Raw genomic sequence first — 17,602 nt, forward strand, 5'->3', positions numbered from 1 at the left:
GGGTGATAGTGACGACGGACGCCAGCCTTCTAGGTTGGGGTGCGGTCTGGAATTCCCTGAATGCTCAGGGTGTGGGGACTCAGTCGGAGTCAATTCTTCCAATCAATATTCTGGAATTGAGGGCCATATTCAGTGCGCTTCAGGCGTGGCCTCAGTTGGCTTCCGCCAAATTCATCCTCTTTCAGTCGGACAAGATCACGACTGTGACTTACATCAATCATCAGGGAGGATGAAGGAGTTCCTTAGCGATGACAGGAGTATCCAAGATAATTCGGTGGGCGAAGGCCCACTCTTGTTATCTGTCAGCAATCTACATCCCAGGAGTGGACAACTGGGAAGCGGATTTTTTAAGCAGACAGACGTTTCATCTGGGGGAATGGGAGCTCCATGCCGAGGTCTTTGCCACACTGATTTTCAGATGGGGCAGACTAGAGTTAGATCTGATGGCATCTCGTCAGAATGCCAAACTCCCGAGATACGGATCCAGGTCAAGGGATCGTCAGGCCGAACTGATAGATGCTTTGGCAGTGCCTTGGTCGTTCAACCTAGCTTATGTGTTTCCACCGATTGCTCGGATCAAACAGGAGTGGGCTTCAGTAATTCTAATTGCGCTTGCGTGGCCTCGCAGGACTTGGTATGCCGATCTAGGGGACATGTCTTCTATGCCACCGTGGAAGCTTCCATTGAGGCAGGACATTCTCATTCAGGGACCTTTCCAACACCCAAATCTAGTTTCTCTACAACTGACTTCTTGGAGATTGAACGCTTAATTTTATCTAAGCGGGGGTTCTCTGTTTCGGTCATTGATACTTTAATTTAGACACGTAAGCCTGTTACTAGAAAGATCTACCATAAGATATGGCGTAAATATCTTTATTGGTGCGATTCCAAAGGCTACTCATGGAGTAGAGTTAGGATTCCCAGGATTTTATCTTTTTCTCCAAGAGGGATTGGAGAAAGGGTGATCAGCAAGTTCCTTAAAGGGACAAATTTCTGCCTTGTTGATTTTACTACACAAACGTTTGGCAGATGTTCCAGACGTTCAGTCTTTTTGTCAGGCTCTGACCAGAATCAAACCTGTGTTTAGACCAATTGCTCCACCCTGGAGTTGAATTTAGTTCTTAATGTTCTTCAAGGGGTTCCGTTTGAACCCATGCATTCCATATATATTAAGTTGTTATCTTGTAAAGTTCCGTTTTTGGTTGCTATTTCTTCTGCTCGTAGAGTTTCTGAGCTTTCAGCGTTACAATGTGACTCGCCTTATCTTATCTTCCATTCTGATAAGGTGGTTTTACGTACCAAACCTGGGTTCCTTCCTAAGGTTGTTTCTAATAAGAATATTAATCAGTAAATTGTGGTTCCTTCATTATGTCCTAATCCTTCTTCTAAGAAGGAGCGTATGTTGCATAACTTGGATTTGGTCCGTGCCCTGAAGTTTTACTTGCAGGCGACTAAGGATTTCCGTCAATCATCTTCATTATTCATTGTCTTTTCTGGAAGGCTACGGCTACCTCTCTTTCTTTTTGACTGAAGAGTATCATCCGTCTGGCGTATGAGACTGCTGGACAGCAGCCTCCTGAAAGAATTACGGCTCATTCTACTAGGGCTGTGGCTTCCTCCATGGGCTTTTAAAAACAATGCTTCTGTTGAACAGATTTGCAAGGCTGCAACTTGGTCGTCTCTTCACACTTTTTCCAAATTTGATACTTTTGCTTCTTCTGAGGCTGGTTTTGGGAGAAAGGTTCTTCAAGCAGTGGTGCCTTCCGTTTAGGTTCCTGTGTTGTCCCTCCCTTTCATCCGTGTCCTGTAGCTTTGGTATTGTATCCCACAAGTAAGGATGAAATCCGTGGACTCGTCATATCTTGTAGAAGAAAAGGAAATTTATGCTTACCTGATAAATTTATTTCTTTTACAATATGACAAGTCCACGGCCCTCCCTGTCATTTTTAAGACCGGTCTATATTAAATTTTTGTTAAACTTCAGTCACCTCTGCACCTTTGGCTTTTCCTTTCTCTTCCTAACTTCGATCAAATGACTGGGTGTGGAGGGAAGGGAGGAGCAATGTATACAGCTCTGCTGTGGTGCTCTTTGCCTCTTCCTGTTAGCAGGAGGTTAATATCCCACAAGTGACAGAGACAATTTAGAGTGAGTGCACCTAAAAGTGATGATAGTATATAATGCTCAAACCCTAAAAATACAATTGTTCCTTCAAACAACTGTCTAAAAGATATGAGAAGGTACAGATAAGGGGAGCTAGGGTTGATTTTCTAAGTTGTGTTAACTGAGTAAATGTTTGACTGGTGAAATATTTATGTGGATTCGATATGCAATGATAGGGTGGTGGAGGCTCAGTCTTGAGTAGAAGAATTATATTTGTGTAGAGAAATATAGTGTATGAGAAAATAATAAATCAAATGTAGTTTTGAAGATATAATATAAACGGTGATACCGATTATTGTGGACATAAAATAATATTATAGTGACTAAATTTGCTATTCCGATAAATCAATGTGCTAGTGATACTTTATAGAGATGAAAAATAAAAATGAAGTGTACATTTATATAAAAATATAATACATTTATTGCTGATGAAGACAAGGTAATACAAAATGAAAATTTAAAATTAAAATTTGGTATAGAGCTCTTATACCTTATAAACAATGAAAAATAAAAATACCAAAACAACAAGAAAAACGTCTCTCAATATAAAATAAAATATAGTAACAGGATAAAGCGCTAATTCTCAGTTTAAAAATGGATTCTCTGCGGTAAAAAAGTTATGCAAAGTATGTCTAAAAGATGTACAAAATATATTTGGAAGAGTCTCGTGAAACACTTTGAAATCTTGTAAACTTGTGTTGTTTCAAAAGTTTAAGATATAGATTAATTAGGTTATTATTTGCCGTTGGTTATTCAGATCTGAATGCTGCTCCGTTAGTGTGGAAGATATCTTTAGTGTAATATTGTTCTCACTTACAGTCACACTTTACATAGTGTATTTTAATTACTTAGATTCAGCTGCACGCTGGTTTGTACTCACATTTAGAAAAGGTTTTTCAATTTGTCGATTTTTCAGCTCAGCTGACAGATGCCGTAATGTGAGGTATCTGATTGGTTGTGGTTGCTCAGCCTTTATGATGGAGTAAAATTTGAAAATTAGATGAATGAAAGCCGCTATTCGTAATAGCGAAACTTTGTAAAGTGGTATCCTTTGTTGAGTATTTGCAATGTTAGGGTGGAAAAAGGATTCTTTACGGTGTTACCAATGACACAATGTTTTTTTTCTTGCTGGAAAAACCTCACAGCCTGTATGTAGAGTGGGCAATCCGATAGTTACAATGTCTCTGTGGGAAACTGAAACTATATACCTCCGTGAGGCTTTCAGGAGTCTCAGTTTCTGATGGTTACAATGTCTCTTTAGGAAAATGAGACTATTTACCCCCTTTAGGAAAATGGAACAACTTGTCTCCATGAGGTTTGCAGGAGTCTCAGATTCTGTAACTTGGATTTTTATGCAAGTGTAGATGATAATGGTTGTATTTTTTCACCGGGTTTTTACCAGCTTTAAGTGGTGGTAGGTAGTCTGGCGTCCTGGATAGCTGTAAGATTTTCTAAAGGTGCTGAAACTTTTTACCTTCGTAAGGTTTGCAGGAGTTTCAGGTTACAGGTGGAGTCGTTCAGCAGTCTGTGAAAGAATGCTGAAAGTTTGCTGATTATAATAACCTGGTGTCCAGTTTGAGAACTTTTAGGCTAGCAAAGTTCGAGCAGCTTGGCAGAAAAAAAAGGAACTGGTATTAATGCCAAGATATAAGTCCACTATACTTGTGGTTATTTGATGCACACTCAGAGGGCAAATCTATGCGTTTCGGCCGTAGCCTTTATCAAGATCTTGGCATTAATACCAGTTCCTTTTTTTTCGGCCAAGCTGCTCGAACTTTGCTAGCCTAAAAGTTCTCAAACTGGACACCAGGCTATTATAATCAGCAAACTTTCAGCATTTTTTCACAGACTGCTGAACAACTCCACCTGTAACCTGAAACTCCTGCAAACCTTACGAAGGTAAACAGTTTCAGCACCTTTAGAAAATCTTAACAGCTATCCAGGACGCCAGACTACTTACCACCACTTAAAGCTGGTAAAAACCCGGTTAAATACTGATTTTCATTGGCTCACCCATGTGTTCAGTTAGAAACCAGTAGTGCATTGCTGATTCTTCAACAAATGATACCAAGAGAATAAAGTAAATGTAAAAGTTGTTTAAAATTGTATTCTCTATCTGAATCATTAAAGAAAAATTTAGGGTTTCGTGTCTCTTTAAGTTTATTCTGCTGATGAAGGTTTCTTTGGCTCAAAGGATCCTGTATCAGACAGTTTTGTTAAAAATTCTCCTTATTTTTCATTTGAACATTTTTTGTTCTTTAAGGAAATGTTATTATTTTTAGCTTTTAGGAGCCTAGTCCTCCTATTAACTATGATATTAATCCTTTTTAAATTTGGATTTTAATATTTTATTTTGCTCCTTAGGATTTTTCCTATTCAATATACTATCTGTAATATATTCTAGAGAATGGTTTATCCTGATTCCCTTTGGGACTGTACTACTATTTCTATGGAAATTTTGTACTTCTTTATATGATTCTTTAGAGTTTGAATATAAACTTAGTAGAGCATTTTCACCTACTGTTTATATTTATAGCTCCGCTTTATCTGTGGCTGACATTACTGTTCTCTCAACCTTTTGTTGAACAGTTGGCATAAGCAGTTTCAGATTCTTAAGTATATAACTGTTTACTTCAGATGTATTCATTTTATTATGTTTACTATATCTATTATTATGGTTTACAATATATTTTATTATCTCTATCTTGTTAGGATAATAATTTGTTTTATTTCTATTATCTCCACTATTTCTGGAGGTTTAGAGTTTTTTCTTCCCCACTTTAGTCCGGTGATGTAGATCAGTTGGTGAATGTCCTGACTACAAACGCTTGTTCTAGATCCAAGGGTTATAGTTTCATATCCCGGCAGGGTTAATACAGCCCTTTTGGTCTTTTGTGGTCAATTTACTGTGTACCCTTTATTTGGGTAATAACAACTATTTCTTTCATGTAATTAGCAAGAGTCCATGAGCTAGTGACGTATGGGATATACATTCCTACCAGGAGGGGCAAAGTTTCCCAAACCTCAAAATGCCTATAAATACACCCCTCACCACACCCACAATTCAGTTTTACAAACTTTGCCTCCGATGGAGGTGGTGAAGTAAGTTTGTGCTAGATTCTACGTTGATATGCGCTCCGCAGCAAGTTGGAGCCCGGTTTTCCTCTCAGCGTGCAGTGAATGTCAGAGGGATGTGAGGAGAGTATTGCCTATTTGAATGCAGTGATCTCCTTCTACGGGGTCTATTTCATAGGTTCTCTGTTATCGGTCGTAGAGATTCATCTCTTACCTCCCTTTTCAGATCGACGATATACTCTTATTTATATACCATTACCTCTGCTGATTCTCGTTTCAGTACTGGTTTGGCTTTCTACAAACATGTAGATGAGTGTCCTGGGGTAAGTAAATCTTATTTTCTGTGACACTCCAAGCTATGGTTGGGCACTTTATTTATAAAGTTCTAAATATATGTATTCAAACATTTATTTGCCTTGACTCAGAATGTTCAACTTTCCTTATTTTCAGACAGTCAGTTTCATATTTGGGATAATGCATTTGATTTAATCATTTTTTCTTACCTTCAAAAATTTGACTCTTCCCTGTGGGCTGTTAGGCTCGCGGGGGCTGAAAATGCTTCATTTTATTGCGTCATTCTTGGCGCGGACTTTTTTGGCGCAAAAAAATTCGTTTCCGTTTCCGGCGTCATACGTGTCGCCGGAAGTCGCGTCATTTTTTTGACTTTATTTTGCGCCAAAAATGTCGGCGTTCCGGATGTGGCGTCATTTTGGCGCCAAATAATGTGGGCGTCTTATTGGCGCGAAAAATATGGGCGTCGCTTTTGTCTCCACATTATTTAAGTCTCATTTTTCATTGCTTCTGGTTGCTAGAAGCTTGTTCTTTGGCATTTTTTCCCATTCCTGAAACTGTCATTTAAGGAATTTGATCAATTTTGCTTTATATATATGTTGTTTTTTCTCTTACATATTGCAAGATGTCTCACGTTGCATCTGAGCCAGAAGATACTACAGGAAAATCGCTGTCTAGTGCTGGATCTACCAAAGCTAAGTGTATCTGCTGTAAACTTTTGGTAGCTATTCCTCCAGCTGTTGTTTGTATTGATTGTCATGACAAACTTGTTAAAGCAGATAATATTTCCTTTAGTAAAGTACCATTGCCTGTTGCAGTTCCTTCAACATCTAAGGTGCAGAATGTTCCTGATAATATAAGAGATTTTGTTTCAGAATCCATAAAGAAGGCTATGTCTGTTATTTCTCCTTCTAGTAATCGTAAAAAATCTTTTAAAACTTCTCTCCCTACAGATGAATTTTTAAATGAACATCATCATTCTGATTCTGATGACTCTTCTGGTTCAGAGGATTCTGTCTCAGAGGTTGATGCTGATAAATCTTCATATTTATTTAAAATGAAATTTATTCGTTCTTTACTTAAAGAAGTACTAATTGCTTTAGAAATAGAGGATTCTGGTCCTCTTGATACTAATTCTAAACGTTTGGATAAGGTATTTAAAGGTCCTGTGGTTATTCCAGAAGTTTTTCCTGTTCCTAATGCTATTTCTGCAGTAATTTCCAAAGAATGGGATAAATTGGGTAATTCATTTACTCCTTCTAAACGTTTTAAGCGATTATATCCTGTGCCGTCTGACAGATTAGAATTTTGGGACAAAATCCCTAAAGTTGATGGGGCTATTTCTACCCTTGCTAAACATACTACTATTCCTACGTCAGATGGTACTTCGTTTAAGGATCCTTTAGATAGGAAAATTGAATCCTTTCTAAGAAAAGCTTATCTGTGTTCAGGTAATCTTCTTAGACCTGCTATATCTTTGGCTGATGTTGCTGCAGCTTCAACTTTCTGGTTGGAAACTTTAGCGCAACAAGTAACACATCATGATTCTCATGATATTATTATTCTTCTACAGCATGCTAATAATTTTATCTGTGATGCCATTTTTGATATTATCAGAGTTGATGTCAGGTTTATGTCTCTAGCTATTTTAGCTAGAAGAGCTTTATGGCTTAAAACTTGGAATGCTGATATGGCTTCTAAATCTACTTTACTTTCCATTTCTTTCCAGGGTAACAAATTATTTGGTTCTCAGTTGGATTCCATTATTTCAACTGTTACTGGTGGGAAAGGAACTTTTTTACCACAGGATAAAAAATCTAAAGGTAAAAGCAGGGCTAATAATCGTTTTCGTTCCTTTCGTTTCAACAAAGAACAAAAGCCTGATCCTTCATCCTCAGGAGCAGTTTCAGTTTGGAAACCATCTCCAGTCTGGAATAAATCCAAGCCAGCTAGAAAGGCAAAGCCTGCTTCTAAGTCCACATGAAGGTGCGGCCCTCATTCCAGCTCAGCTGGTAGGGGGCAGGTTACGTTTTTTCAAGGAAATTTGGATCAATTCTGTTCACAATCTTTGGATTCAGAGCATTGTTTCAGAAGGGTACAGAATTGGTTTCAAGATGAGACCTCCTGCAAAGAGATTTTTTCTTTCCCGTGTCCCAGTAAATCCAGTAAAAGCTCAAGCATTTCTGAAATGTGTTTCAGATCTAGAGTTGACTGGAGTAATTATGCCGGTTCCAGTTCCGGAACAGGGGATGGGGTTTTATTCAAATCTCTTCATTGTACCAAAGAAGGAGAATTCCTTCAGACCAGTTCTGGATCTAAAAATATTGAATCGTTATGTAAGAATACCAACGTTCAAGATGGTAACTGTAAGGACTATCTTGCCTTTTGTTCAGCAAGGGAATTATATGTCCACAATAGATTTACAGGATGCATATCTGCATATTCCGATTCATCCAGATCATTATCAGTTTCTGAGATTCTCTTTTCTGGACAAGCATTACCAGTTTGTGGCTCTGCCGTTTGGCCTAGCTACAGCTCCAAGAATTTTTACAAAGGTTCTCGGTGCCCTTCTGTCTGTAATCAGAGAACAGGGTATTGTGGTATTTCCTTATTTGGACGATATCTTGGTACTTGCTCAGTCTTTACATTTAGCAGAATCTCATACGAATCGACTTGTGTTGTTTCTTCAAGATCATGGTTGGAGGATCAATTTACCAAAAAGTTCTTTGATTCCTCAGACAAGGGTAACCTTTCTGGGTTTCCAGATGGATTCAGTGTCCATGACTCTGTCTTTAACAGACAAGAGACGTCTAAAATTGATTGCAGCTTGTCGAAACCTTCAGTCACAATTATTCCCTTCGGTAGCCTTATGCATGGAAATTCTAGGTCTTATGACTGCTGCATCGGACGCGATCCCCTTTGCTCGTTTTCACATGCGACCTCTTCAGCTCTGTATGCTGAAGCAATGGTGCAAGGATTACACGAAGATATCTCAATTAATATCTTTAAAACCGATTGTTCGACACTCTCTAACATGGTGGACAGATCACCATCGTTTAATTCAGGGGGCTTCTTTTGTGCTTCCGACCTGGACTGTAATTTCAACAGATGCAAGTCTCACAGGTTGGGGAGCTGTGTGGGGATCTCTGACGGCACAAGGAGTTTGGGAATCTCAGGAGGTGAGATTACCGATCAATATTTTGGAACTCCGTGCAATTTTCAGAGATCTTCAGTTTTGGCCTCTTCTGAAGAGAGAATCGTTCATTTGTTTTCAAACAGACAATGTCACAACTGTGGCATACATCAATCATCAAGGAGGGACTCACAGTCCTCTGGCTATGAAAGAAGTATCTCGAATTTTGGTTTGGGCGGAATCCAGCTCCTGTCTAATCTCTGCGGTTCATATCCCAGGTATAGACAATTGGGAAGCGGATTATCTCAGTCGCCAAACGTTGCATCCGGGCGAATGGTCTCTTCACCCAGAGGTATTTCTTCAGATTGTTCAAATGTGGGAACTTCCAGAAATAGATCTGATGGCGTCCCATCTAAACAAGAAACTTTCCAGGTATCTGTCCAGATCCCGGGATCCTCAGGCGGAGGCAGTGGATGCATTATCACTTCCTTGGAAGTATCATCCTGCCTATATCTTTCCGCCTCTAGTTCTTCTTCCAAGAGTAATCTCCAAGATTCTGAAGGAATGCTCGTTTGTTCTGCTGGTAGCTCCGGCATGGCCTCACAGGTTTTGGTATGCGGATCTTGTCCGGATGGCCTCTTGCCAACCGTGGACTCTTCCGTTAAGACCAGACCTTCTGTCACAAGGTCCTTTTTTCCATCAGGATCTGAAATCCTTAAATTTAAAGGTATGGAGATTGAACGCTTGATTCTTGGTCAAAGAGGTTTCTCTGACTCTGTGATTAATACTATGTTACAGGCTCGTAAATCTGTATCTCGAGAGATATATTATAGAGTCTGGAAGACTTATATTTCTTGGTGTCTTTCTCATCATTTTTCTTGGCATTCTTTTAGAATACCGAGAATTTTACAGTTTCTTCAGGATGGTTTAGATAAGGGTTTGTCCGCAAGTTCTTTGAAAGGACAAATCTCTGCTCTTTCTGTTCTTTTTCACAGAAAGATTGCTATTCTTCCTGATATTCATTGTTTTGTACAAGCTTTGGTTCGTATAAAACCTGTTATTAAGTCAATTTCTCCTCCTTGGAGTTTGAATTTGGTTTTGGGAGCTCTTCAAGCTCCTCCGTTTGAACCTATGCATTCATTGGACATTAAATTACTTTCTTGGAAAGTTTTGTTCCTTTTGGCCATCTCTTCTGCCAGAAGAGTTTCTGAATTATCTGCTCTTTCTTGTGAGTCTCCTTTTCTGATTTTTCATCAGGATAAGGCGGTGTTGCGAACTTCTTTTGAATTTTTACCTAAAGTTGTGAATTCCAACAACATTAGTAGAGAAATTGTGGTTCCTTCATTATGTCCTAATCCTAAGAATTCTAAGGAGAAATCGTTGCATTCTTTGGATGTTGTTAGAGCTTTGAAATATTATGTTGAAGCTACGAAATCTTTCCGTAAGACTTCTAGTTTATTTGTTATCTTTTCCGGTTCTAGAAAAGGCCAGAAAGCTTCTGCCATTTCTTTGGCATCTTGGTTGAAATCTTTAATTCATCTTGCCTATGTTGAGTCGGGTAAAACTCCGCCTCAAAGAATTACAGCTCATTCTACTAGGTCAGTTTCTACTTCCTGGGCGTTTAGGAATGAAGCTTCGGTTGACCAGATTTGCAAAGCAGCAACTTGGTCTTCTTTGCATACTTTTACTAAATTCTACCATTTTGATGTATTTTCTTCTTCTGAAGCAGTTTTTGGTAGAAAAGTACTTCAGGCAGCGGTTTCAGTTTGAATCTTCTGCTTATGTTTTTCGTTAAACTTTATTTTTGGGTGTGGATTATTTTCAGCAGGAATTGGCTGTCTTTATTTTTATCCCTCCCTCTCTAGTGACTCTTGTGTGGAAAGATCCACATCTTGGGTAGTCATTATCCCATACGTCACTAGCTCATGGACTCTTGCTAATTACATGAAAGAAAACATAATTTATGTAAGAACTTACCTGATAAATTAATTTCTTTCATATTAGCAAGAGTCCATGAGGCCCGCCCTTTTTTTGTGGTGGTTATGATTTTTGTATAAAGCACAATTATTCCAATTCCTTATTTTATATGCTTTCGCACTTTTTTATCACCCCACTTCTTGGCTATTCGTTAAACTGAATTGTGGGTGTGGTGAGGGGTGTATTTATAGGCATTTTGAGGTTTGGGAAACTTTGCCCCTCCTGGTAGGAATGTATATCCCATACGTCACTAGCTCATGGACTCTTGCTAATATGAAAGAAATGAATTTATCAGGTAAGTTCTTACATAAATTATGTTTTTTATCAGCTGCTGATTGGGTAAACTCAGAGTGCAAGCACTGAAAAAAGCATTTTATATATAATTGCTAGTTATTAAGACTGCATGAAGGTGCGGTTCTCAAACCAGTCCGTCCTGGTGAGGAGCAGATTAAATTGTCTTTGGAAACTCAGTCCAAAATCTATATTATTCTTAGGGTTTTGAATAGATTTTTAGAATGAGACCTTCTATGGGAAGATTCTTTCTTTCTTAGTACACTCTGTGAATTTTTTTCAGGAGTGATTATACCAGTTCTTTAGCAGGAACAGGGTTTGGGTTTCTATTCAATTCTATTCTTTGTCCCAAAGAAGAAGGGTTTATTCAGTCCAATCTTGGATCATTCTGAAAAGGTTATATTGTTATGTAAGAGTCTCAACTTTCAAGTTGGCGACTATAAGGACTATTATGTCTTTTGTTCAGCAAGGTCATTTCATGTCCACTCTATTTTACAGGACGTTTAGCCTCATATTTTATTTCATTCAGACCACTTTTGGTTTCTGAGATTCTCTTTTAGGTAAGCTTTACCAATTTGTAGCTTTTCCATTTGGTCTAGCCCTTCTTTCTGTATTCAGACAGTAGGTTATTGTGGTGCTTCATTATTTGGATGGTATCTTGGTATTAGCTTAAACCTTTCTTTTATTAGAATATCTCATTAATCAACTAGTTTAGTTTCTTCAAGACATGGTTAGAGGATTTAATCTACCTAAGAGTTTCGTGTTTCCTCAGACAAGGGTCACCTTTTTTTGGGGTTTCTAGATGTATTCAGTGTTCATGACTTTGTCTTTATCAGACAAGAGTCAATTGTAATTGACGTTAGCCTGTCTAAACTTACAGTCTAGAACATTCCTTTCGGTGGCTATGTGCATGGAAGTTTTCAGTCTCATAACTGCAGCATCGGATGTGGTTCCTTTTGCTTGTTTTTCATCTGAGACCTCTTTAGCTTTGCATACTGAATCAATGGTGCAGGGATTGTTTTCAGATATCACAGTTGATATTCTTAAATTCCAACACTCAACTCTCTCTGATTTGGTTATTAGATTATCATCATTTTTACGAGAGCTTTTCATTTTACTTTCCGACAGACAATATCACAACTGTGGCATATGTCAATCATCAATAGGGACTCGCAGTTCCTTAGCAATTAAGAAGTATCTTGAATACATTATTAGGTGGAATTCATCTCTTGTCTAATCTATAAGATTCATATATCAGGTTTAGACATTTTGGGAGGTGGATTATCTCAGCCATCAGACTTTACGTCTGGGAGAGTGGTATCTTTATACAGATGTGTTTTCTCAGTTTCCAAGGTACCTTTTCAGGTCCAGGGTTCCTCATGAGGAGATGGTGGATGCATTAGCAGTGTCTTAGTTTTGCAACCTGGCTACATGTTTCCGCCTCTGGTTTTTCTTCTAAGGGTGATCTCCAAGATCATATTGGAATGGTCTCATGTGTTTCTGATAGCATCAACATAGACTCACAGGTTTGGTATGTGGATCTTGTCCGGATGTCCTGTTACCATCCTTGGCTGCTTTCTCTTTTGCCAGCCCTCTTGTTTCAAGGGCCGTTTTTCCATTGGGATATCCATTTACTAATTTGTAGGTATGGAAATTAATTAGTGTTTAGTCAAAGAGGTTTCTCTGACTCAGTTTTGTTTCTCACTGTGTTGCAGGCTTGTAAGTCTCTTTCAAGTAACATGTATTATCAGGTTTGGAAAACCTATATTTTATGGTGTTCTTTTCATAAATTCTCTTTTCATTATTTTAGAATTGCAAGGATTTTTCAGTTACTTCAGGATGGTTTGGATAAGGTTTGTCTACAATTTTTTTGAATGGACAAATCTCAGTTCTTTCTGTTTATTTTTAAGAAAGATTGCTCAACTTCCTGATATTCACCGTTTGGTTCAGGCTCTGGTTTGTATCAAGCCTGTTAAGTTATTAATTTCTCCTTTTTGGAGTCTTAATTTGGTTTAAGGATTTTGTAGGCTCTTTCTTTTGAGCTTACATTTTCTTTGAGGATTATTTACTTTCTTGGAAAGTGTTGTTTCTCCTGGCTATCTCTTCTGCTAGAAGAGTTTCTGACTTATCAGCCCTCTCTTGTGTGTCTCCTTATCTGATTTTTCATCTAGATAAGTGGTTTTGTGGACTTCTTTATTTTGTGTCTTCCTAAGGTTATGAATTTGAACATTAGTAGAGAAATTGTTGTTTCTTCTTTGTGTCCTAATCCTAAAGAATTTTTTGAAAGTTCTTTACATCCTTTGGATGTGGTAAGATTTTTATAATTCTATATCGAGGTTACTAGGATTTCATAAAACTTCTAGTCTATTGGTTGTTTTTCTGGTTCCAGAAAAGGTTAGAAAGTCTCTGCCATTTCTTTGGCATCCTGGTTAGTTTTTTGTTTTCAAGGCTTATTTGGAGGCAGGGCAGGCTCTGCCTCGGAGATTTACAGCTTATTCTACTAAGTTCAGTCACCATTGCTTGGGCTTTTTCAGAATGAAGCTTTGGTTGATCAAATTTGCAAAGCAGTAATTTTGTCTTCTTTGCATACTTTTATTGTTTTTACCATTTTTTTATGTATTTGCTTCTTCTGAAGCAGTCTTTGGTAGAAAACTTCTTCAGGCAGCTGTCTCAGTTTGATTCTACTGCTTTTGATTTAAGAAAAGCTTAATTATTGTGTGGATTTAATTTCTCAGTGACAATAGCTGTTGATATTTTATCCCTCTCTCTCTAGTGACTCTTCTGTGGACTTCCACATCTTGGGTATTTCTATCCCATACGTCACTAGCTCATGGACTCTTGCCAATTACATGAAAGAAAACATAATTTATGTAAGAACTTACCTGATAAATTCATTTCTTTCATATTGGCAAGAGTCCATGAGGCCCACCCTTTTTATGGTGGTTATGGTTTTTTTTTTATAAAAGCACAATTATATTTATATTTCCAGTTCCTTTTTGTATGCTTTTTTTTTACTCCTTTTGTTACCACCTCACTACTTGGCTATTCGTTAAACTGAGTTGTGGGTGTGGTGGGAGGTGTATTTATAGGCATTTTGAGGTTTCGGAAACGTTGCCCCCTCCTGGTAGGAATGTGTATCCCATACGTCACTAGCTCATGGACTCTTGCAAAAATGAAAGAAATCAATTTATCAGGTAAGTTCTTACATAAATTATGATATATATATATATATATATATATATATATATATATACACGTATATGTATATATGTGTGTGTATGTGTGTGTATATATATATATGTGTGTGTGTGTATATATATATCATAATTTATGTAAGAACTTACCTGATAAATTGATTTCTTTCATTTTGGCAAGAGTCCATGAATTAGGTCGCGGCTTCAAAACACAAAATCAGCTAATTCAAATAGACAAATAAGCCTTAAAAAAGCAAATCTCGTACATTTTATACTCTGCAGCTGGTAAAAAAGTAATTGGAAACACATTAAGGAAAAAAACTATATTTATTTCAAAGAAACCCTCAATCCTATGGTAATGTGGAATTATTTTCTTTGGACGTTTCATTTTCCTGGTCTATATATTGCAAGGAGAATGTCATTACTGATGGATTTAATTTCCTTTTTTTTTTTTTTTTTTTTTTTTAACTATCATTAATGGGACAGTATACTATAAAATAGTTTTTTCCTTAATGTGTTTCCAATTACTTTTTTTACCAGCTGCAGAGTATAAAATGTACGAGATTTGCTTTTTTAAGGCTTATTTGTCTATTTGAATTAGCTGATTTTGTGTTTTGAAGCCGCAACCTAATTAAATGGCTTGAGTTTGTAGGTATAATCAGATCTTAATACTTTATCACATTGTGTACATCATTGTGTACATATACTGTACATGCTTCTTTATATTATTTCTGTCTGTAAACCAATAACCAATACTTGGAGACAACAATGGAAAATTAACATTTTATTACCTTATCTCTTCTATAACCCACTGGGAGTGTAATTTCTTCTACTGGCTGTGTTAACACAGCTTGGCCTTGAGGCCAAAAACTTTCAGGATAGGTGGGGATACCACAGGCTAAATAAACTATTTCAAATGCCAATATAAGGGTAATGGAAATACTTGTAAACAATTTAATACACTCCAGCAGGTAAAGTGGAACATTGGGAACAAATTAAAGGGGAGAAAATGTTTGAGTAAACTTTCCTTTAAGCTGTCAATGCATTGGAATTTCTTTTTCCCTGCACTACATAATTATTGATTTACACATAAAGTAGAATGGGAACACTAATTTAGGTTATGTTTGGGCACATAAATCGATGTACTATGCCACAGGGTATGATTAATTAAAATGATCTTAGATTAAAGGTTTTTGGTAGTATTGTATAAACATGCAGTTAAAAGTTTATACTAGCTTGATTCAAACTTCTTATTCTTTTAATCTATTAATATGAAATAACTAAATATTTTTCATATTTTTTTAGGAAGCGTTGTCCTGCGCTCATTCAGCTAACACTTGGGCCAGAAAAAGACAAGTTAATAATCACAAAGGCTGACCTTAATCATATTCATGACTCGGAGATCGACCTCCCATCTCGTTTTACCCGAAAGCCAATATCCTACGTTGAAGTACCAGCCACATTGTCGAATGGTGTTTCTGATAAGTTTATGGATAGGAACGACCTGACAAAACTCCTTCGCTTTCCTTTTGGTGGTGAATCTCAACTTCTTGATGAACTGGAATCCCTTTTTAATTCTGACCCTACTGCAAAAGTGAAATTTATTTATACAGAGGATAAACTAATTGTTAAGTACATTTTTGTGATGACAACAATAATGCAAAATCTATTACATCATTTCCCAGAACACATCTATGTTGACTACCTTTCAGGCTTAAACCAGGAGTTTGATTTGTACTCTGTACTTTGCCAAGATGAGAACTTTAGTTGGAAAGTTTGTACCCTCTGTGTTACACGGAAAGAATTATCAGAATCTCTAAGGTTTCTCTTGACATCTGTGTTGCATAGCCTTCCTAATTTGAGCAACCAAGTTAAATATGTTACATTGAGCCCTGAAATTCAGAATATTGCATGCATAGAGACGCTGTTTCCTAATGCCTCTGTGAGGTACTGCCTGCCTTTAATATTGGACTGTATGCATCGTAAAATTTCATTTCTAAGTCAAATGGAACAATTTCAGATAAAGAATTTGTTGCTTAATCTTGCTCAAGCATCCTCAATGGATCTCTATAGACTTTACCTTGTTGAATTAAAAGCAGCCTGTCCTGATGAAGTTTTTCAGTACTACTTTGATACTTGGCATCCGTGTTGGAAATTATGGGCTGAAAAGGATAGTAGGGTCAGTGCTGTAGAGAACACGGTTTTCACATATGTAGAGTCAAAGCATCAAGATATTAAATCTCAGGTAGGAGCAATGCCTTCTCTTCACCAGTGTCTACAAGTCATTCTTGTGGAAGATTTGCATCAGTATCTACAAGTCATTCTTGTCGAAGAGCAGACGAAAGACCAATTGTGTGAAACTAACCACAGTGCAGATTTAGATCAAAGTAATTCTTCAGCTTGCAAATCAAGTAACTCTGCATCAGTAGAGTTCCAAGAGGAACAAGACCCTCCACCTCTTGAAGACTGTAGTACTAGTGTTCTTCAGAAGGTATGTAAGCATGCAAACTTAACATGTTTTTCTGTTTTCAGGCACAATTATATTTTCAGTGCGTTTTACCCTTTCTTCATGTACGTACAGAATATACCAAGCGTTTTTAATTAATTTCAAATTTAGTAACCAGCTGGAAAAGTGAATTATCAGACTCAGGTTTTCTTTCATGTAATTAACAAGAGTCCATGAGCTAGTGACGTATGGGATATACATTCCTACCAGGAGGGGCAAAGTTTCCCAAACCTTAAAATGCCTATAAATACACCCCTCACCACACCCTCAAATCAGTTTTTACAAACTTTGCCTCCAAGGGAGGTGGTGAAGTAAGTTTGTGCTAGATTCTACGTTGATATGCGCTCCGCAGCAAGTTGGAGCCCGGTTTTCCTCTCAGCGTGCAGTGAATGTCAGAGGGATGTGAGGAGAGTATTGCCTATTGAATGCAGTGATCTCCTTCTACGGGGTCTATTTCATAAGGTTCTCTGTTATCGGTCGTAGAGATTCATCTCTTACCTCCCTTTTCAGATCGACGATATACTCTTATATTTACCATTTCCTCTACTGATTCTCGTTTCAGTACTGGTTTGGCTTTCTACAAACATGTAGATGAGTGTCCTGGGGTAAGTAAGTCTTATTTTCTGTGACACTCTAAGCTATGGTTGGGCACTTTATTTATAAAGTTCTAAATATATGTATTCAAACATTTATTTGCCTTGACTCAGAATGTTCAACTTTCCTTATTTCCAGACAGTCAGTTTCATATTTGGGATTATGCTTTAAATTATCATATTTTTTCTTACCTCAAAAATTTGACTTTTTTCCCTGTGGGCTGTTAGGCTCGCGGGGGCTGAAAATGCTTCATTTTATTGCGTCATTCTTGGCGCGGACTTTTTTGGCGCAAAAATTCTTTTCCGTTTCCGGCGTCATACGTGTCGCCGGAAGTTGCGTCATTTTTTGACGTTATTTTGCGCCAAAAATTTCGGCGTTCC

The 17,602-nt window shown here is 37.6% G+C and overlaps 1 protein-coding gene across 4 annotated transcripts in view; it reads left to right on the plus strand.

The window, feature by feature from the left end:
- The window catches only part of LOC128638563 (uncharacterized), a 431,654-nt gene that overhangs the window by 82,191 nt on the left and 331,861 nt on the right, over nt 1-17,602 (plus strand). For all 4 annotated transcript variants that reach the window (XM_053690591.1, XM_053690590.1, XM_053690593.1 and 1 more), the window contains one exon: nt 15,428-16,613. In XM_053690591.1, coding sequence (XP_053546566.1) covers nt 15,428-16,613 — 1,186 coding nt within the window. The remainder of the gene's footprint in view (nt 1-15,427; nt 16,614-17,602) is intronic.

This window comes from Bombina bombina, chromosome 8 (assembly GCF_027579735.1).
Source record: "Bombina bombina isolate aBomBom1 chromosome 8, aBomBom1.pri, whole genome shotgun sequence".
NCBI classification, from domain to species: Eukaryota; Metazoa; Chordata; class Amphibia; order Anura; family Bombinatoridae; genus Bombina; species Bombina bombina.